Source organism: Sorex araneus, chromosome 5 (genome assembly GCF_027595985.1).
Source record: "Sorex araneus isolate mSorAra2 chromosome 5, mSorAra2.pri, whole genome shotgun sequence".
NCBI classification, from domain to species: Eukaryota; Metazoa; Chordata; class Mammalia; order Eulipotyphla; family Soricidae; genus Sorex; species Sorex araneus.
In genome coordinates, this window is record NC_073306.1 from 57,593,313 (window position 1) to 57,606,315 (window position 13,003).

A 13,003-nucleotide genomic window follows, 5' to 3' on the forward strand; every position below is an offset into this window, starting at 1 on the left:
GAGTGATAGCACAGTGGGTAGGGCGTTCGCCTTGCACGCAGCCGACCCGGGTTCAATCCCCGCATCCCATATGGTCCCCCAAGCACCGCCAGGAGTAATTCCTGAGTGCAAAGCCAGGAGTAACCCCTGAGCATCGCTGGGTGTGACCCAAAAAGCAAAAAAAAAAAAAAAAAGACCATGCATTTATGTATCTAGACTGCCTCATTTCAATGTCTGGGTAGCTTCACCACTCACCCCGGGTCCATCCCAGTCCTATGGCAGGACCTCCCTTTTGGGGTGTTAGGAATTACAGCAACAAGAGTCTGAGTTAAGTAATATGACAGATACCCAGGAGTAGATATATTTCAGAGTCAATCGACTCCCAAATATTGGGAGCATAGCATTAAGGTCTTTCTGGGTTTAAGCAAAGAACATTGCTCTATAGTAAAACATGAAAAGTCTATAGGGGAAACAGAAAAGCTAGTAATTCACTGTAGCACTGCACTGTAGCACTGTCATCCCATTGTTCATAGATTTGCTTGAGCGGGCACCAGTAACTTCTCCATTGTGAGACTTGTTACTGTTTTTTGGCACAAAATCCAGAATTACCAGAAAGTTTTGGCTTATAAGTAACCAAGAGTAACTTGGGGAACTGTGACAATGAGGTATAAAACACAAAGAAAAGGTTAAAGATAAACTCAGGGGATTAGGGATGCTTGCAAGAGCACTATAAGCTTTACTGTTAGGAGGAAAAGGGGCAACTCACTGATGAAGTCTAAAACACTTAAGGTCAATATCCAACAGGTTCAATTCCCAGCACCCCATATGGTTCCCCAAGCCCTACTAGGAGTGTTCACTGAGCGCAAAGATAGGAGTAAGCCCTGAGTATTGCCAGGTGTCGTATAAAAACAAAAAAAAATAAAATAAAAGGAAAGAGGGAGGAGAGCAAGAGAGAGAGAGAGAGGAGGAAGAAGGAAAGGAAGGAAGGAAGGAAAGAAGGAAGGAAGGAAGGAAGGAAGGAAGGAAAAAAGGAAGGAAGGAAGAAAGAAAGGAACAGAGAGAGAGAGAGAGAGAGAGAGAGAGAGAGAGAGAGAGAGAGAGAGAGAGAGAGAGAGAGAGAGAGACTATTGAATATGACAAACCCTTGGCCTTTGGTTGCAGAATTGAGATTACCAAATTAGGGGGGTGAGGTGGATGGGAGGGAGATGCCAAGGCAGGCATCAAGTGGAGTCTTGGAAACTTTGGTGGTGGTGGTGATGGTGTGCGGTAATATTCAAGACCATGAACATTTACACTATTGTAAGCATCTTGTAGTACAAACGATAATTTTTAAAAAACTTACTCTGAAAGGGAGGAAAAGCTGTCCACGGCCAGTTTGTGTTACCTTTGGTGGGGCTCAGGAATACTCGGGCTCTGAGGGTGGACGAGGGCTGAAGCCCCTGGCCGGCTCTATTTACGAAAGCAGCCCGAGGACGAAGTCCAGGGAGGCCTGTGAGGGAGAGCACGGCCGAGCTTTGGAGCCCCCGGCCCCCTGCCCTTTGAGCCGGGCGGTCCGGGCGCGTGCGCACTAGCGCTGGCCGCGGGCACCGGCGTTTCGCGGGGCGGGCGCAATGCTCAGGCGGTGGGCATGGGGCTGCGCCTGGAGCCTGGGCGCCCGTGGGGGCGCACGGGGGCTGCCACTCGCGGGGCTCTGCGGCGACCCTCGCCGCAGCCCCAGCCGCCAGGCCTCCGACGCCCCCCGGAACCTGCCCCCCAGCTCTGAGTTCGTGGCCAGGTCAGTGGGCGTTTGCTCCATGATGCGGCTGCCCGTGCAGGCCTCCCCGGAGGGGCTGGACGCCGCCTTCGTTGGGGTGCCCCTGGACATCGGGACCTCCAACCGTCCTGGGGCGAGGTAAGGCCCGAGATTCTGGGGGGACACGTGGCTTGGAAGCTTGATAGCCACTGGCGCGGGTTATGCTGGGAGCTTGAACCCGGCTGCCAAAACCCCGGGAGCGCTGAGGCTTCACCGCCTCTGCCGGCTTTGCGCTTTGGTCCTGAGTTCCCACAACTTACAGAGGCGGCGATAGTACCTTTACGAATTCGAAGCAGCTGGTTATCCTCTCCCCAAACCTCTAGACTCAAACATCTGACTCAAGAATGGCAGAAATGTAGGCATTTTTTTTCCTGAGGTAAATTATTGAGAACCAACTCTTTTTTTTTTTTTTTTTGCTTTTTGGGTCACACCCGGCGATGCACAGGGGTTGCTCCTGGCTCTGCACTCAGGAATTACCCCTGGCGGTGCTCAGGGGACCATATGGGATGCTGGGAATCGAACCCGGAGGGTCGGCCGCGTGCAAGGCAAACGCCCTACCCGCTGTGCTATTGCTCCAGCCCCAGAGAACCAACTCTTTCTAATTCAAGTCACTGAAGTCTAATTGCTGGTCTGAATTCTAGGGTTTTTGTGTGTGTGTGTGTGTGTGTGTGTGTGTGTGTGTGTGTGTGTGTGTGTGGGTGGGGTAGGGTTTGGGTCACATTGATGCTCAGGGATTACTTCAGGCTCTACACTCAGGAATTACTCCTGGCGGTGCTCAGGGGACCATATGGGATGCTGGGGATGGAACCCAGGTTGACTATATGCAAGGCAAACACTCTACCCCACTGTACTATTGCTCTGGCACCCCTCCTGCTCTCTGTTTGTTTGCCTTTATTTTGGGGCCACACCTGGCGATGCTCCGGGGTTATTTTGGTTCTGCACTCAGGAATTATTCCTGGAGGTGCCAGGGAACCATATGGGATGCTGGGGACTGAACACTGGTCAGTGACATGCAAGGCAAATGCCCTATCTACTATACTATCGCTCCAGACCTCCCTGCCTTTTTCTGAGGGGGCCGTTCTCAGAGTTGCTCAGGTCTTAGTCTTGGCTCTGTGCTCACGGATTGTTCCTGATGGTGCCCTGGGGACAACATGGGGTTCCAGGGATCCAACTTTGGTCAGGGCACAGACAAGGCAAGTGCCCTGCCCACTGTATTATTGCTCCAGTCCCTCTATTTGTTTGTTTTCACTAAAATTTTGCAGTGCCTGTGATGGAACCCAGATATTCTTCATTTTATCATTGAGCCTCTCCACCCTATTTCTTTGGTGGTGTTGGGGAAATCAAAGCCAGGGTTTCACACATGTCTGGCTAATGGTCTACCGCTGTGCCACATCCCCAACTCCTGAGCTGGATTAACAAATGTCACCCTGTATAAAATGTCACTAAGTGCAAAGCACTTTGCATGACTACTTAATTCTTACAAAGGGGTAAATACCATTATTATTATTATTATTATTATTATTATTATTAATTTACTTTGATTTTTTGGGTCATACCCTGCTATGCTCAGTGATTCTTCCTGGCTCTGCACTCAGGAATTACTTTTGGCATTGCTAGGGGGACTATCTGGGATGCTGGGGATCAATCCTGGATTGGCCAAGTGCAAGGCAAATGCTCTTCCCACTGTACTGTAGCTCCAGCCCCCCATAACTATTATAGGTAGGAAACTGAAGCCTTGGAGATAGATAACCTTGAGCAGTAGTTCTCAATCTGGGAATTTTTATCCCAAGGGACACTTGACTTGGAGGGTATTGAGTGGGTTCAGTTCAGGATTGCTGTTAAAGCATCCTGCAGTGCACAGAGCGGACCCCTGCAGTCCCCTGGCCGCCTCCCAAACATACATGAGGATACACAGTAAAGAATCCGAAGGCCCACAGTATCAACAGTGTCAAGGTAAGAAATACACCTCTGAACCTGAATGTGTGGCTCATAGGGTGATTCTTCCTCCTGCAGATTTGGACCCCGGCGAATCCGGGAAGAATCTGTGATGATTCGCCTGGTTAACCCCAGCACAAGGGCCATCCCCTTCCAGTCCCTCCTGGTTGCAGACCTGGGTGATGTGAATGTCAACCTGTACAACCTGCAGGACAGCTGCCGCCTCATCCGAGAGGCCTATCAGAAAATCGCGGCCGCGGGCTGTGTACCTCTGACATTGGGTAATGTCCTCTGCAAGGGCCAGTGTGGTGCTGTGGGCCAGGGTCATTCTCCATGGGTGGGAGGGAGAACTGCTGCTTCTCTAGGGTGGGCTTCTGTGAGTGCAGAAATAGTAGGAGAGGGTTGGAGTGATGGTACAGTGGGTAGGACGCTTGCCTTGCACACGGTCAACCTGGGTTTGATCCCTGGCATCCCATATGGTTCCCTGAGCACTGCCAGGAGTAATTCCTGAGTGCAGAGCCAGGAGTAACTACTGAACATCTCCAGGGGTGGCACCAAAAACAAAACACACAAAAAATCAGAAATAGAAGGAGAGTGGACATTTTTATTTATTTATTTATTTATTTTTTGCTTTTTGGGTCACACCTGGCGATGCACAGGGGTTACTCCTGGCTCTGCACTCAGGAATTACCCCTGGCTGTGCTCAGGGGACCATATGGGATGCTGGGATTTGAACCCGGGTTGGCCGCGTGCAAGGCAAACGCCCTACCCGCTGTGCTATCTCTCCAGCCCCGGAGAGTGGACATTTTTAGCTCCTCAGTGGTAGAACACTTGCCTTGCATGTGTGAGGCCCTGGGTTTCATCTTTGGCACTACCACTAAATACATAAGTAAATAGATGGATAGATAAATGCACTGCACTGTAGCATTGTCATCCCATTGTTCATAGATTTGCTCGAGCGGGCACCAATAACATCTCCTTTGTGAGACTTCTTATTACTGTTTTTGGCATATCGAATACGCCACGGGGAGCTTGCCAGGCTCTGCCATGCAGGTGGGATACTCTCAGTAGCTTGCCGGGCTCTCCAAGAGGGACAGAGGAATCGAACCCGGATTAGATAAATAAATAGAAAATTAAGTTCATGTAGTTTAGCTGCTGGGGTAAGGACTACGTTTTGGACTAGTATGATGAACACGATGGATTTCATTCACCTGGGTGTAAAATAGGAAGGGTGCTGAAAGGAAGTCTGTAGTAGGTGTTCCATCTAGTATGGCTCAGAGCCTACACTTACCGAGCTAATCTTTTGAAAAGTTTTATCTTTGGGCCTCAACTGCCTGTGCTCAGGGATTATTTTTGGTGGGTACCATGTATTGCAGGGAGTTAAACCATGGTCAGATGCAATGCAAGGCAAATACGTTAGCAGTTTTGCTGTGTCTCTGGCCGGTGAAATAAAATCAATTTTCCTCCTTCCCTCCCTTCCTTCCTTCCTTCCTAAGCCTCACAGTGTGTGACCCCCCGCCCCAAGCCAAATAAATAAAATTAATTTAAGCCAGGGACTGGCTCAAGTGACAGAGTCCCTAAATTCAATCCCCTGCACTGCATACCCCAAGCCGTGTGAGGAGTCGCTAGGGCCCCCTCCTCCCTAGCACTATTGTTGGGGCCACAGTGATAGTACAGAGTGACAGTACAAATAGGGTGCATGTGGCCCACCCGGGTTTGATCCCCAGTTCCCCACATGGTCCCCTGACCCTGCCAGGAGTGATCTCTGAGCGCAAAGCCAGGAATAAGCCCTGAGCACCACCACGTAGCCAAAACCCAGAAATAAAATTAAAACTTAAAAGATTGTTTTGATATTTACCTGGCAGGAAAGAGGCCATGATCGGGCGGGTGGTTTTCCAAGGCTGAATTTGGTCTATTGCACTTCAGATGTGCCAATCCCTGCGAGTTCCCCAAATGTGGGAACTTAACTGCAGGCTTGTGTTGTAGGGGGGCTGTGTTTGCACTCTCTCTTGAAAAAATTGTATTAATTAAAATTAGTATCTCAGGGGTCAGAGAGTGTAGAAGGTAAGGTACTTGCCTTGCATATGGCTGACCCAGTTTCAATCCCTGGCATCCCATATGGTACCCGGGACTATCCGGGAGTAATTCCTGAGTGCAGAGCAAGAAGCAGAGCCAGGAGTAAGCCCTGAGCACAGCCAGCTGTGGACCCCAAACTAAAAGAAAAAAATTAGTTCAATTACTATCATATTTTGATTATTGGTTTACATGAAATAAAATTGTATCCTGGTTGAATGAGTCACATTTCAATAGTCACAGATGTGTAGTGGCCACTGTTTTGGTCAATGTAAATACAGGATGTGTTCACCTTTGCAGAAAGTTTTGTTGGACAGAGTTATTCTGAGTATTTTTTGGTTTCATTTCCTCTTTTGAATCTTAATGCAATCTCACACATCCAGTGGCAATTTTACTATGACTAAACAAGATTTTATTTTTGCTGGGAATTATAATCTTTCATTGTTGTTAAAAGACTGGCAAACTTGGGTAAATTGGAGATTGTTCTATGTATTTTATCCTTGAATTTTATCCACATTTCATATGTTTTCCCTGTTCTCTTTGCAGGGGGAGATCACACAATCACATATCCTATATTGCAAGCGATAGCAAAAAAGTAAGTCTCCAGTATTTGGGCCCAAGGGAGGTTTCAAAATTCAGGAAAGTGACCTTTGGTATCTGGTGACCTTTGGCAGCTCAGGGTATCGGGGTGGTAGAAAATTCTTAACTGAGTTGCTTCTGTGGGTCAGAATTGAGGTTGATCTCCACTTGTCTCTGTCAGTCACCATAGGAAGCCAAGATAATTTATTATTAACATGCCTGGTCACCCTCCCTGGCCATCTATTCAGCTTGTCTTTGTTTTGGGAAGATGAGCCCCTAGTGGAATATACAACCCTAGTTAACTCCAGTTTCTGTTTTGCTTCAAAGGTTAAATAAATACTAACAGACATAGTGGTATTGCTTGCTGAGACCAGTTTTATTCTGAGACTTATTCCCAGAGAAGGAGAATATGGATTTTTTTTTCATTAGTGGAAATTTTCCAGGGGTTGACTAACTTGGGTTAGTTAGTTTGAGGAAGAAAAGGGTCAAGGCATTGGCAGTTGCAGATGTCACATACGGGAAGAACGCATGGTAACTTTCTGGCGGGGGCGTGGTGGGATGAGGTACAAGACTTTTATTATTTATTATTTATTTATTTTTGCTTTTTGGGCCACACCCAGTGATGCTCAGGGGTTATTCCTGGCTCTGTACTCAGGAATTACTCCTGGCAGTGCTCAGGGGTCCACATGGGAGCCCGGGGACCGAACCTGAGTTGGCTGTGTGCAAGGCAAACGCCCTAACCACTGTACTATCACTCCAGCTTCCTGTGGACAAGTCCTTCTAGGAGCTGTGTTTGTCTAGTATTGGTTCGGGTTGTGTATTGACTCTGGGTGACTGGCAGGGTTGGAGATTATGGAGAATCCAGTGGAAGTTGCTTCTTGGTGCCACAGAATGCCTCTGATTGGCCACGCTTCTGCCCTGCTCTCCTGAACCACCATCCCTCATTCTCATCCCTCTTCTCTGAGTGAAGAGAATTCGGGGGGTGTGGGGGGAGTGGGTGGTGGCCAAAGCACAAGTAGATTTGCCACCTGACAGCTCTTTCTGAGTTCACTGTTCTTCTGAGTTGTTACGTGATTTGAAGGTAGTAACCGGCTGCAAGGCTGGTAATTGATGCCATCTCTCCCCTCTGTGGCTAACTACTGTCCCCAAGTCTTGGTGGTCTGGAGGGTGGCTGCGTGGGGGTCCAGTGAGAGACTTGGCCTCTGAGCTGCTGGGTTGTCACCAGGCACGGCCCTGTGGGGCTGCTGCATGTGGACGCGCACATGGATACGGCTGACAAGGCCCTCGGCGAGAAGCTCTATCACGGGACACCCTTCCGTCGCTGCGTGGAAGCGGGGCTCCTGGACTGTAAGCGGGTGGTCCAGATCGGCATCCGAGGCTCTTCCACGACCTTGGACACCTACAAATACAGCCGGGATCAGGTGACTCATCAGACTCCCCTCTTGGTATCCCCGACCCCCAGAGTCCCTTGCTCTCAGTGGCCCCAGGCCAGAGCAGTTATGGATTCCGTGGGGATTCCCTAATCCAGTCCCGAAAGGTGGAGGGGAAAAGCTGATGTCTCATGAGGGCGGAGCAGAGGCTAAGGTGGGTGTGAGTCCAGGAGGCAGAGAACACCACCTCACAGGGACAGAAAACACTGAGCTCTGGAGCCCAGTCGGTCCAAATGCCACCTTGGTTCTCATCCTCCTAGCCCCAGGCAGAGTGGTTCCCAGAAACCCCTAACCCAAGAGCCAACAGGAAGGACAGACGTCCTTTCCTTCTGCAGACTTGACAGAGGCCCGTTTCCTGCTCAGAACTGCCCAGGAGCGGTTGGCTTGGGCTGGCTTGAGTTTCTCCCTCTTGCCATGGTAGAGTTTTCTGGGCCCATCCCAGAGTTTGTTTTTGCCTTCAACCCTGCTTCTTTCCCATCATTGTCTATTCCTTTTCTTTCTTTCTTTCTTTCTTTCTTTCTTTTTTTTTTTTTTGCTTTTTGGGTCGCACCCGGCGATGCACAGGGGTTACTCCTGGCTCTGCACTGAGGAATTACTCCTGGTGGTGCTCAGGGGACCAATAGGGGATGCTGGGAATTGAACCCGGGTCGGTCGCATGCAAGGCAAACGCCCTACTCTCTGTGCTATTTCTCCAGCCCCTCTTCCCTTTCTTGTCTGAAAAATGTAGACAGTAGTTCTGCCCTCGTGGAGACTGAGGCTCAGAGGTGGTGCATGGAGAGCTCGGGGCTTAGGGTGGGCCCGTGCTGCTCTGGAGAAGCCTTGACCTTCTCTCCCTCCTCAGGGCTTCCGGGTGGTGCTGGCGGAAGACTGCTGGATGAAGTCACTGGTTCCGCTGATGGGGGAAGTGAGGCAGCAGATGGGAGGCAAACCTATGTATATCACCTTCGATATCGATGCCTTGGACCCTGCCTATGCCCCAGGGACAGGGACACCCGAAATTGCTGGTCTCACTCCCAGTCAGGTAAGGAGGCTCCACCAGGGGCAACTCAACTTCACTCATTCCGGGGACCAGTTGCGAGTCTTCAAGAATCAAGATAGGAATTTTGAAGTAGTTCTCTGAAGTCAGTACTAGAGAAAAGCCTGACTCATTTTTAGGGGTTACTGACTTTGGATAGGGCCCTCATTTCCTGTTTGGGAGTAATACAGAACATAATGTTTTTGGTTTTGGTTATTTATATTTTTTGAATCCTACTGTGCCCAGGTCTTATTCCTTATTTGGTGCTTGGGCGTTGCTGGGGTACCATGAGGTATCTGGGATCAAACCTGGGCTTCCTGTATGTAAAACATGCACTTAGATTTGTAGCTGTGTATCTCACGGTGATTCAATTAAACAATTAAAAAAATAAAACAAAATAAACATGCACTTAGTTCATTGAACTATCTTTCTGACCCCAAGGAATACTATAATCTTTTATTGGTCTTTCTCCTTTTGTGGTCCACCTCTAGTAAGATCATGGGGACAATGGTGTACCCCCTCTTAAGAACATTGTATGGCTTGGGCTATAATTCAGTGGTGGAGTATGTTTTTGCATGTGTGAAATCCTGTGTTTGATCTCTAGAACCACACATATACACAAACACTTATAAAATGAACAATATACTTCATTTTACAGAGCTGAAATTAATAAATTAATTTTGGTTTTGGGTCACATCGGCTGTGCTCAGGGCTTACTCCTGGCTCTGAGTCTGGGATCAATCCTGGCAGTGCTCAGTGGACCATAATGGGTGCTAGGAATTGAACCCAGGTTGCCTGTGTACAAAATAAGTTACTAACCTGCTGAAGCTCTCCATCCCTTGAATTAATTTGTTAAAAATTTAATTTATGGGGACTGGAGCCATAGTACAGTGGGTAGTGCGTTTGCCTTGTACCCAGTCACCTGGGTTTGATTGCTGGCATTCCATATGGTCCCCTGAACACTGCCAGGAGTAATTCCTGAGTGCAGAGCCAGGAGTAACCCCTGAGCACCAGAGGTGTGACCCAAAAAAGCCAACATTTTTTCTTTAAATTTACATTTTGTTTTTTAGCCATATTCATCAGTGCTCAGGACTTGCTGGGTTCAGGGATCACACCTGGCAGTGCTTGGGTGACCATCTGCAGTCCCAGGGATCAAGCTGGGGTCTGGTCTCATGGAAACGCTGTAACCTTTGCACTACCTCTCTGACCCTCAGGGCTGATTTTCACCAAGTGTACACAGTGGAATGAATATCTTCCAAGGGGGTGGGAGAATTTTAGAGACATCCAGGTGAAACTCCTGTGCGGCGTGCTGAATGCACAAATATAAGGCAGGGGTGTAGAGTGTTTAGAACTGAAAAGTTCCTTTTGGGAGGTTAGGGCCCTTTTTGGGGTGCCCACCCTGTCCTTGGAGGTGAGAACTAGAATAGTACCTGTAGCGATACTTCAAGATAGTTGTGAGGGCCAGGGAGATAGTACAGGGTAAGGTGCTTGTCTTACATGGAGCCTACCCAGGTTTAATCCCCGGCACCTCCACCAGTGATCTCCGAGCACAGAAGTGAGCCCTGAACACCACCAGGGCTGGCCCATAATGAAAGGCCAAAACCAACCGAGCCAACAAACCAAACACCCACCCTGAACAAACCCAGAAGCCTTGTGAACAAATGCATGGGGACTCCTTAAGTGGAGTCAGGCAGATCCCCTCAGGAAGGAGAACAGCCTCAATGCCCTCTTCAGCCTGTTTTCCTGAGCGATATTCAGGGCACAGCCCTCATTCCTCAGCTTACCATCCTTTGGAGCTTTTCACCAGCACTAGGGCAGCTCTTTCAGAAAAGAGATGGCCTACCATGCATCTCAGCTGCGCTGGCTATGGGCCCTTTCCCATGCTGGAGCCTTTTCCCCCTTCTTTCTGATCTTCCCCTAAGTCTTCTGCATCCAGAAGATTCCTGGAATTGTGTTTCCACCTCAGGAACCCACTCTTTAAGGTGCTTATATTATATATATATTTGGGGGCCACACCTGGTGGTGCTCAGAAGACCATATGTGGTGCCTGGAAATGAATCTGACTCTCCCGCATGCAGGGCAATTGCCTTAACTGTTGTACAATCTCTCTGCCCCCTCTTCTACCATATCCTGAGCTTGCTTTTTTTTCCTTCTTCTTTTTGTAGCCACACCCAGTGGTGCTCAGGAAACCACGAGGTCCTGGGGATCTCACTTAGGGCTTCTGCATGCAAAGTATGCGCTCAGCAGGTTGATCTGTCTTTCTGGCCTTGACACTTGACTTTCTTGAAGTCCTTAATGTATGGCATTGAACTGACTGGTGTTCCTCTCTCCATCTTCACAACGTGGGGTTCTTGGGGGCTTGGGACTGCTCACTGGTCATTTTTACCTTTGGTGTCCTGAGCTGTCAACACATTTATAAAGGGAGAGCAGTAGTTCTGCTCTCAACAGAGAAATCTCGAGGCCTTTAGGGTTACTTCTTGTAAATGATTTTTCCTCTCTGGACAACTCCTGACTTGATCTTGAACAGGCTCTGGAGATCATCCGGGGTTGTCAAGGACTCAATGTGGTCGGCTGTGATCTCGTGGAAGTTTCACCGATGTACGATCTTTCTGGTGAGTATGGAAGCGATGTGCGATCTGCAGAACAGCTAAAGGAAACTTTCTTAGTGGTGGCTTTAAGCCCAGGGCATCCAGTTGAGCTCTAATCTAGACAGTGAATATTTCTAGAGAGTTGGCATTAAAAAAACCCAAAAACTAAGGGACATTAATGTAGTTCACCAGTAGAAATGGATGAGTTCTTGGGAACCTGCTGAGTCTGGCCTCTGGTGAAGAAAATAAACCTGTTATTGCATTCCTAACAAACATGAACTAATTAACCCTAACAACCCCCCTGGGAGGTGACTAAGTATTATTAGCTTGCCCACCAATCTGCAGAAGAGAAACCAGCCTCTAGTTTAGTGATACGGCTGCACAGTCCCACCCATTTTTTGCTCTTTCACTGGAATCATAAATTCTCAGAGCATACATATACATTAATATTAATAAAGCCGGGAGCTGATTTAGGAGGAATATTCAAAGCGAGTCCAACAATTTTAAATGTAGAAAAGCTTAAGAGATAGGCCTCATAGCCTCTGTGGGTAGATAATAAATAAATACAATTTGCATCATTATGGGTTTCCCTTAGGGGGAAATCTGTTCAGACTAAACACAGAACCACCTGAACTTTATTGTTTCTACGTGGCACTTGACAGAGCAGAATGTCAGGGCAGGCCTGTTGGGAGAGGCAGGGAGGCCCAGCGGCGCGTGGGGCGGGTGGGCTAGTGGGAGGGCTGCAAGCCAGAAGAGACTCAGGACATGCTCTGCCCTGCCTGGTGTTCACAGCGGTTTCTCTTCCCTGCAGGGAACACGGCGCTGCTGGCGGCCAACCTGCTGTTTGAGATGCTCTGTGTTCTTCCCAAAGTGAAAACTGTCTGAGTCCTTCGCACCTGAAGATGAAACAGGATCATCTGGGCACACTGGTGGTGGGGGCGGGGTGGGGTGGTGGTGGGGGCGCGCTGTGACTTTGTACAACAACACCATGGACACTAACACTATTGTAAACACATTATCTAAATGACACAAATAAAACCGATCACATCAATGATGGATTCTCAGGAATTCATGAGCAAGATCCTATAGGGTGAAGGCTTCACCCTATAGGGTGAAGATCCTTGCATGCAGCTTACTCCTGAGCCTGCAGTGATCCCTGAGCACAGAACCAGAAGACCTGAACACAGCCAAGTGTGGACCCCAAATCAACAAAAAATAAGAAAATTCATGGGCAAACTGAGGACTAGTTTTTTTTTTTTTCTTGATTTTGAACTATACCCCGTGGTACTCAGGACTTACTTCTGGCTATGCACTCAGGGGTCACTCTTGCAGTGCTTGGGGGACCATATGTGGTGCTGGGGGATAAAAATCTGGTCAGCCACATGCAACGCAAGTGCCCTGCCTGCTGTACTCTCTCCAGCCCCCTGATGATTGGTTTTATGCCAAGGAAACTTTCTTAGTGGTGGCTTTAAGCTCAGGGCAACCAGTTGAACTCTAATATAAACAGTGAATATTTCTAAAGAGTTGGCATTAAAAAAAACCCAAAAACATTATGCTACTTTGATTTTTTTCCCCTTTTGATGATAATGGTGGACAGAGTAGGAAAGGATGG

The 13,003-nt window shown here is 48.5% G+C and overlaps 1 protein-coding gene and 1 non-coding gene across 2 annotated transcripts; both read left to right on the top strand.

The window, feature by feature from the left end:
- The first annotated feature begins 1,556 nt into the window (after positions 1-1,556).
- Positions 1,557-12,350, top strand: AGMAT (agmatinase). Its single transcript, XM_004603654.3, has 7 exons — positions 1,557-1,870; positions 3,785-3,987; positions 6,326-6,374; positions 7,584-7,779; positions 8,630-8,809; positions 11,331-11,415; positions 12,203-12,350. The coding sequence occupies exons 1-7, from the start codon at positions 1,590-1,592 to the stop codon at positions 12,274-12,276; spliced, it is 1,068 nt and encodes a 355-aa protein (XP_004603711.2). The 5' UTR covers positions 1,557-1,589; the 3' UTR covers positions 12,277-12,350.
- On the top strand, positions 5,557-5,718 carry LOC129405471 (U1 spliceosomal RNA). The gene has a single exon (XR_008630609.1). It is a non-coding gene; the product is annotated as a U1 spliceosomal RNA (small nuclear RNA).
- Positions 12,351-13,003: the final 653 nt, after the last annotated feature.

Bases quoted from the DNA above. Each gene is read 5' to 3' on its own strand.
- AGMAT (XM_004603654.3), top strand. From the start codon at position 1,590: ATGCTCAGGCGGTGGGCATGGGGCTGCGCCTGGAGCCTGGGCGCCCGT. The intron at 3,988-6,325 runs GTAATGTCCTCT...TTCTCTTTGCAG, and splicing joins CTGTGTACCTCTGACATTGG to GGGGAGATCACACAATCACA. The intron at 6,375-7,583 runs GTAAGTCTCCAG...GGTTGTCACCAG, and splicing joins TTGCAAGCGATAGCAAAAAA to GCACGGCCCTGTGGGGCTGC.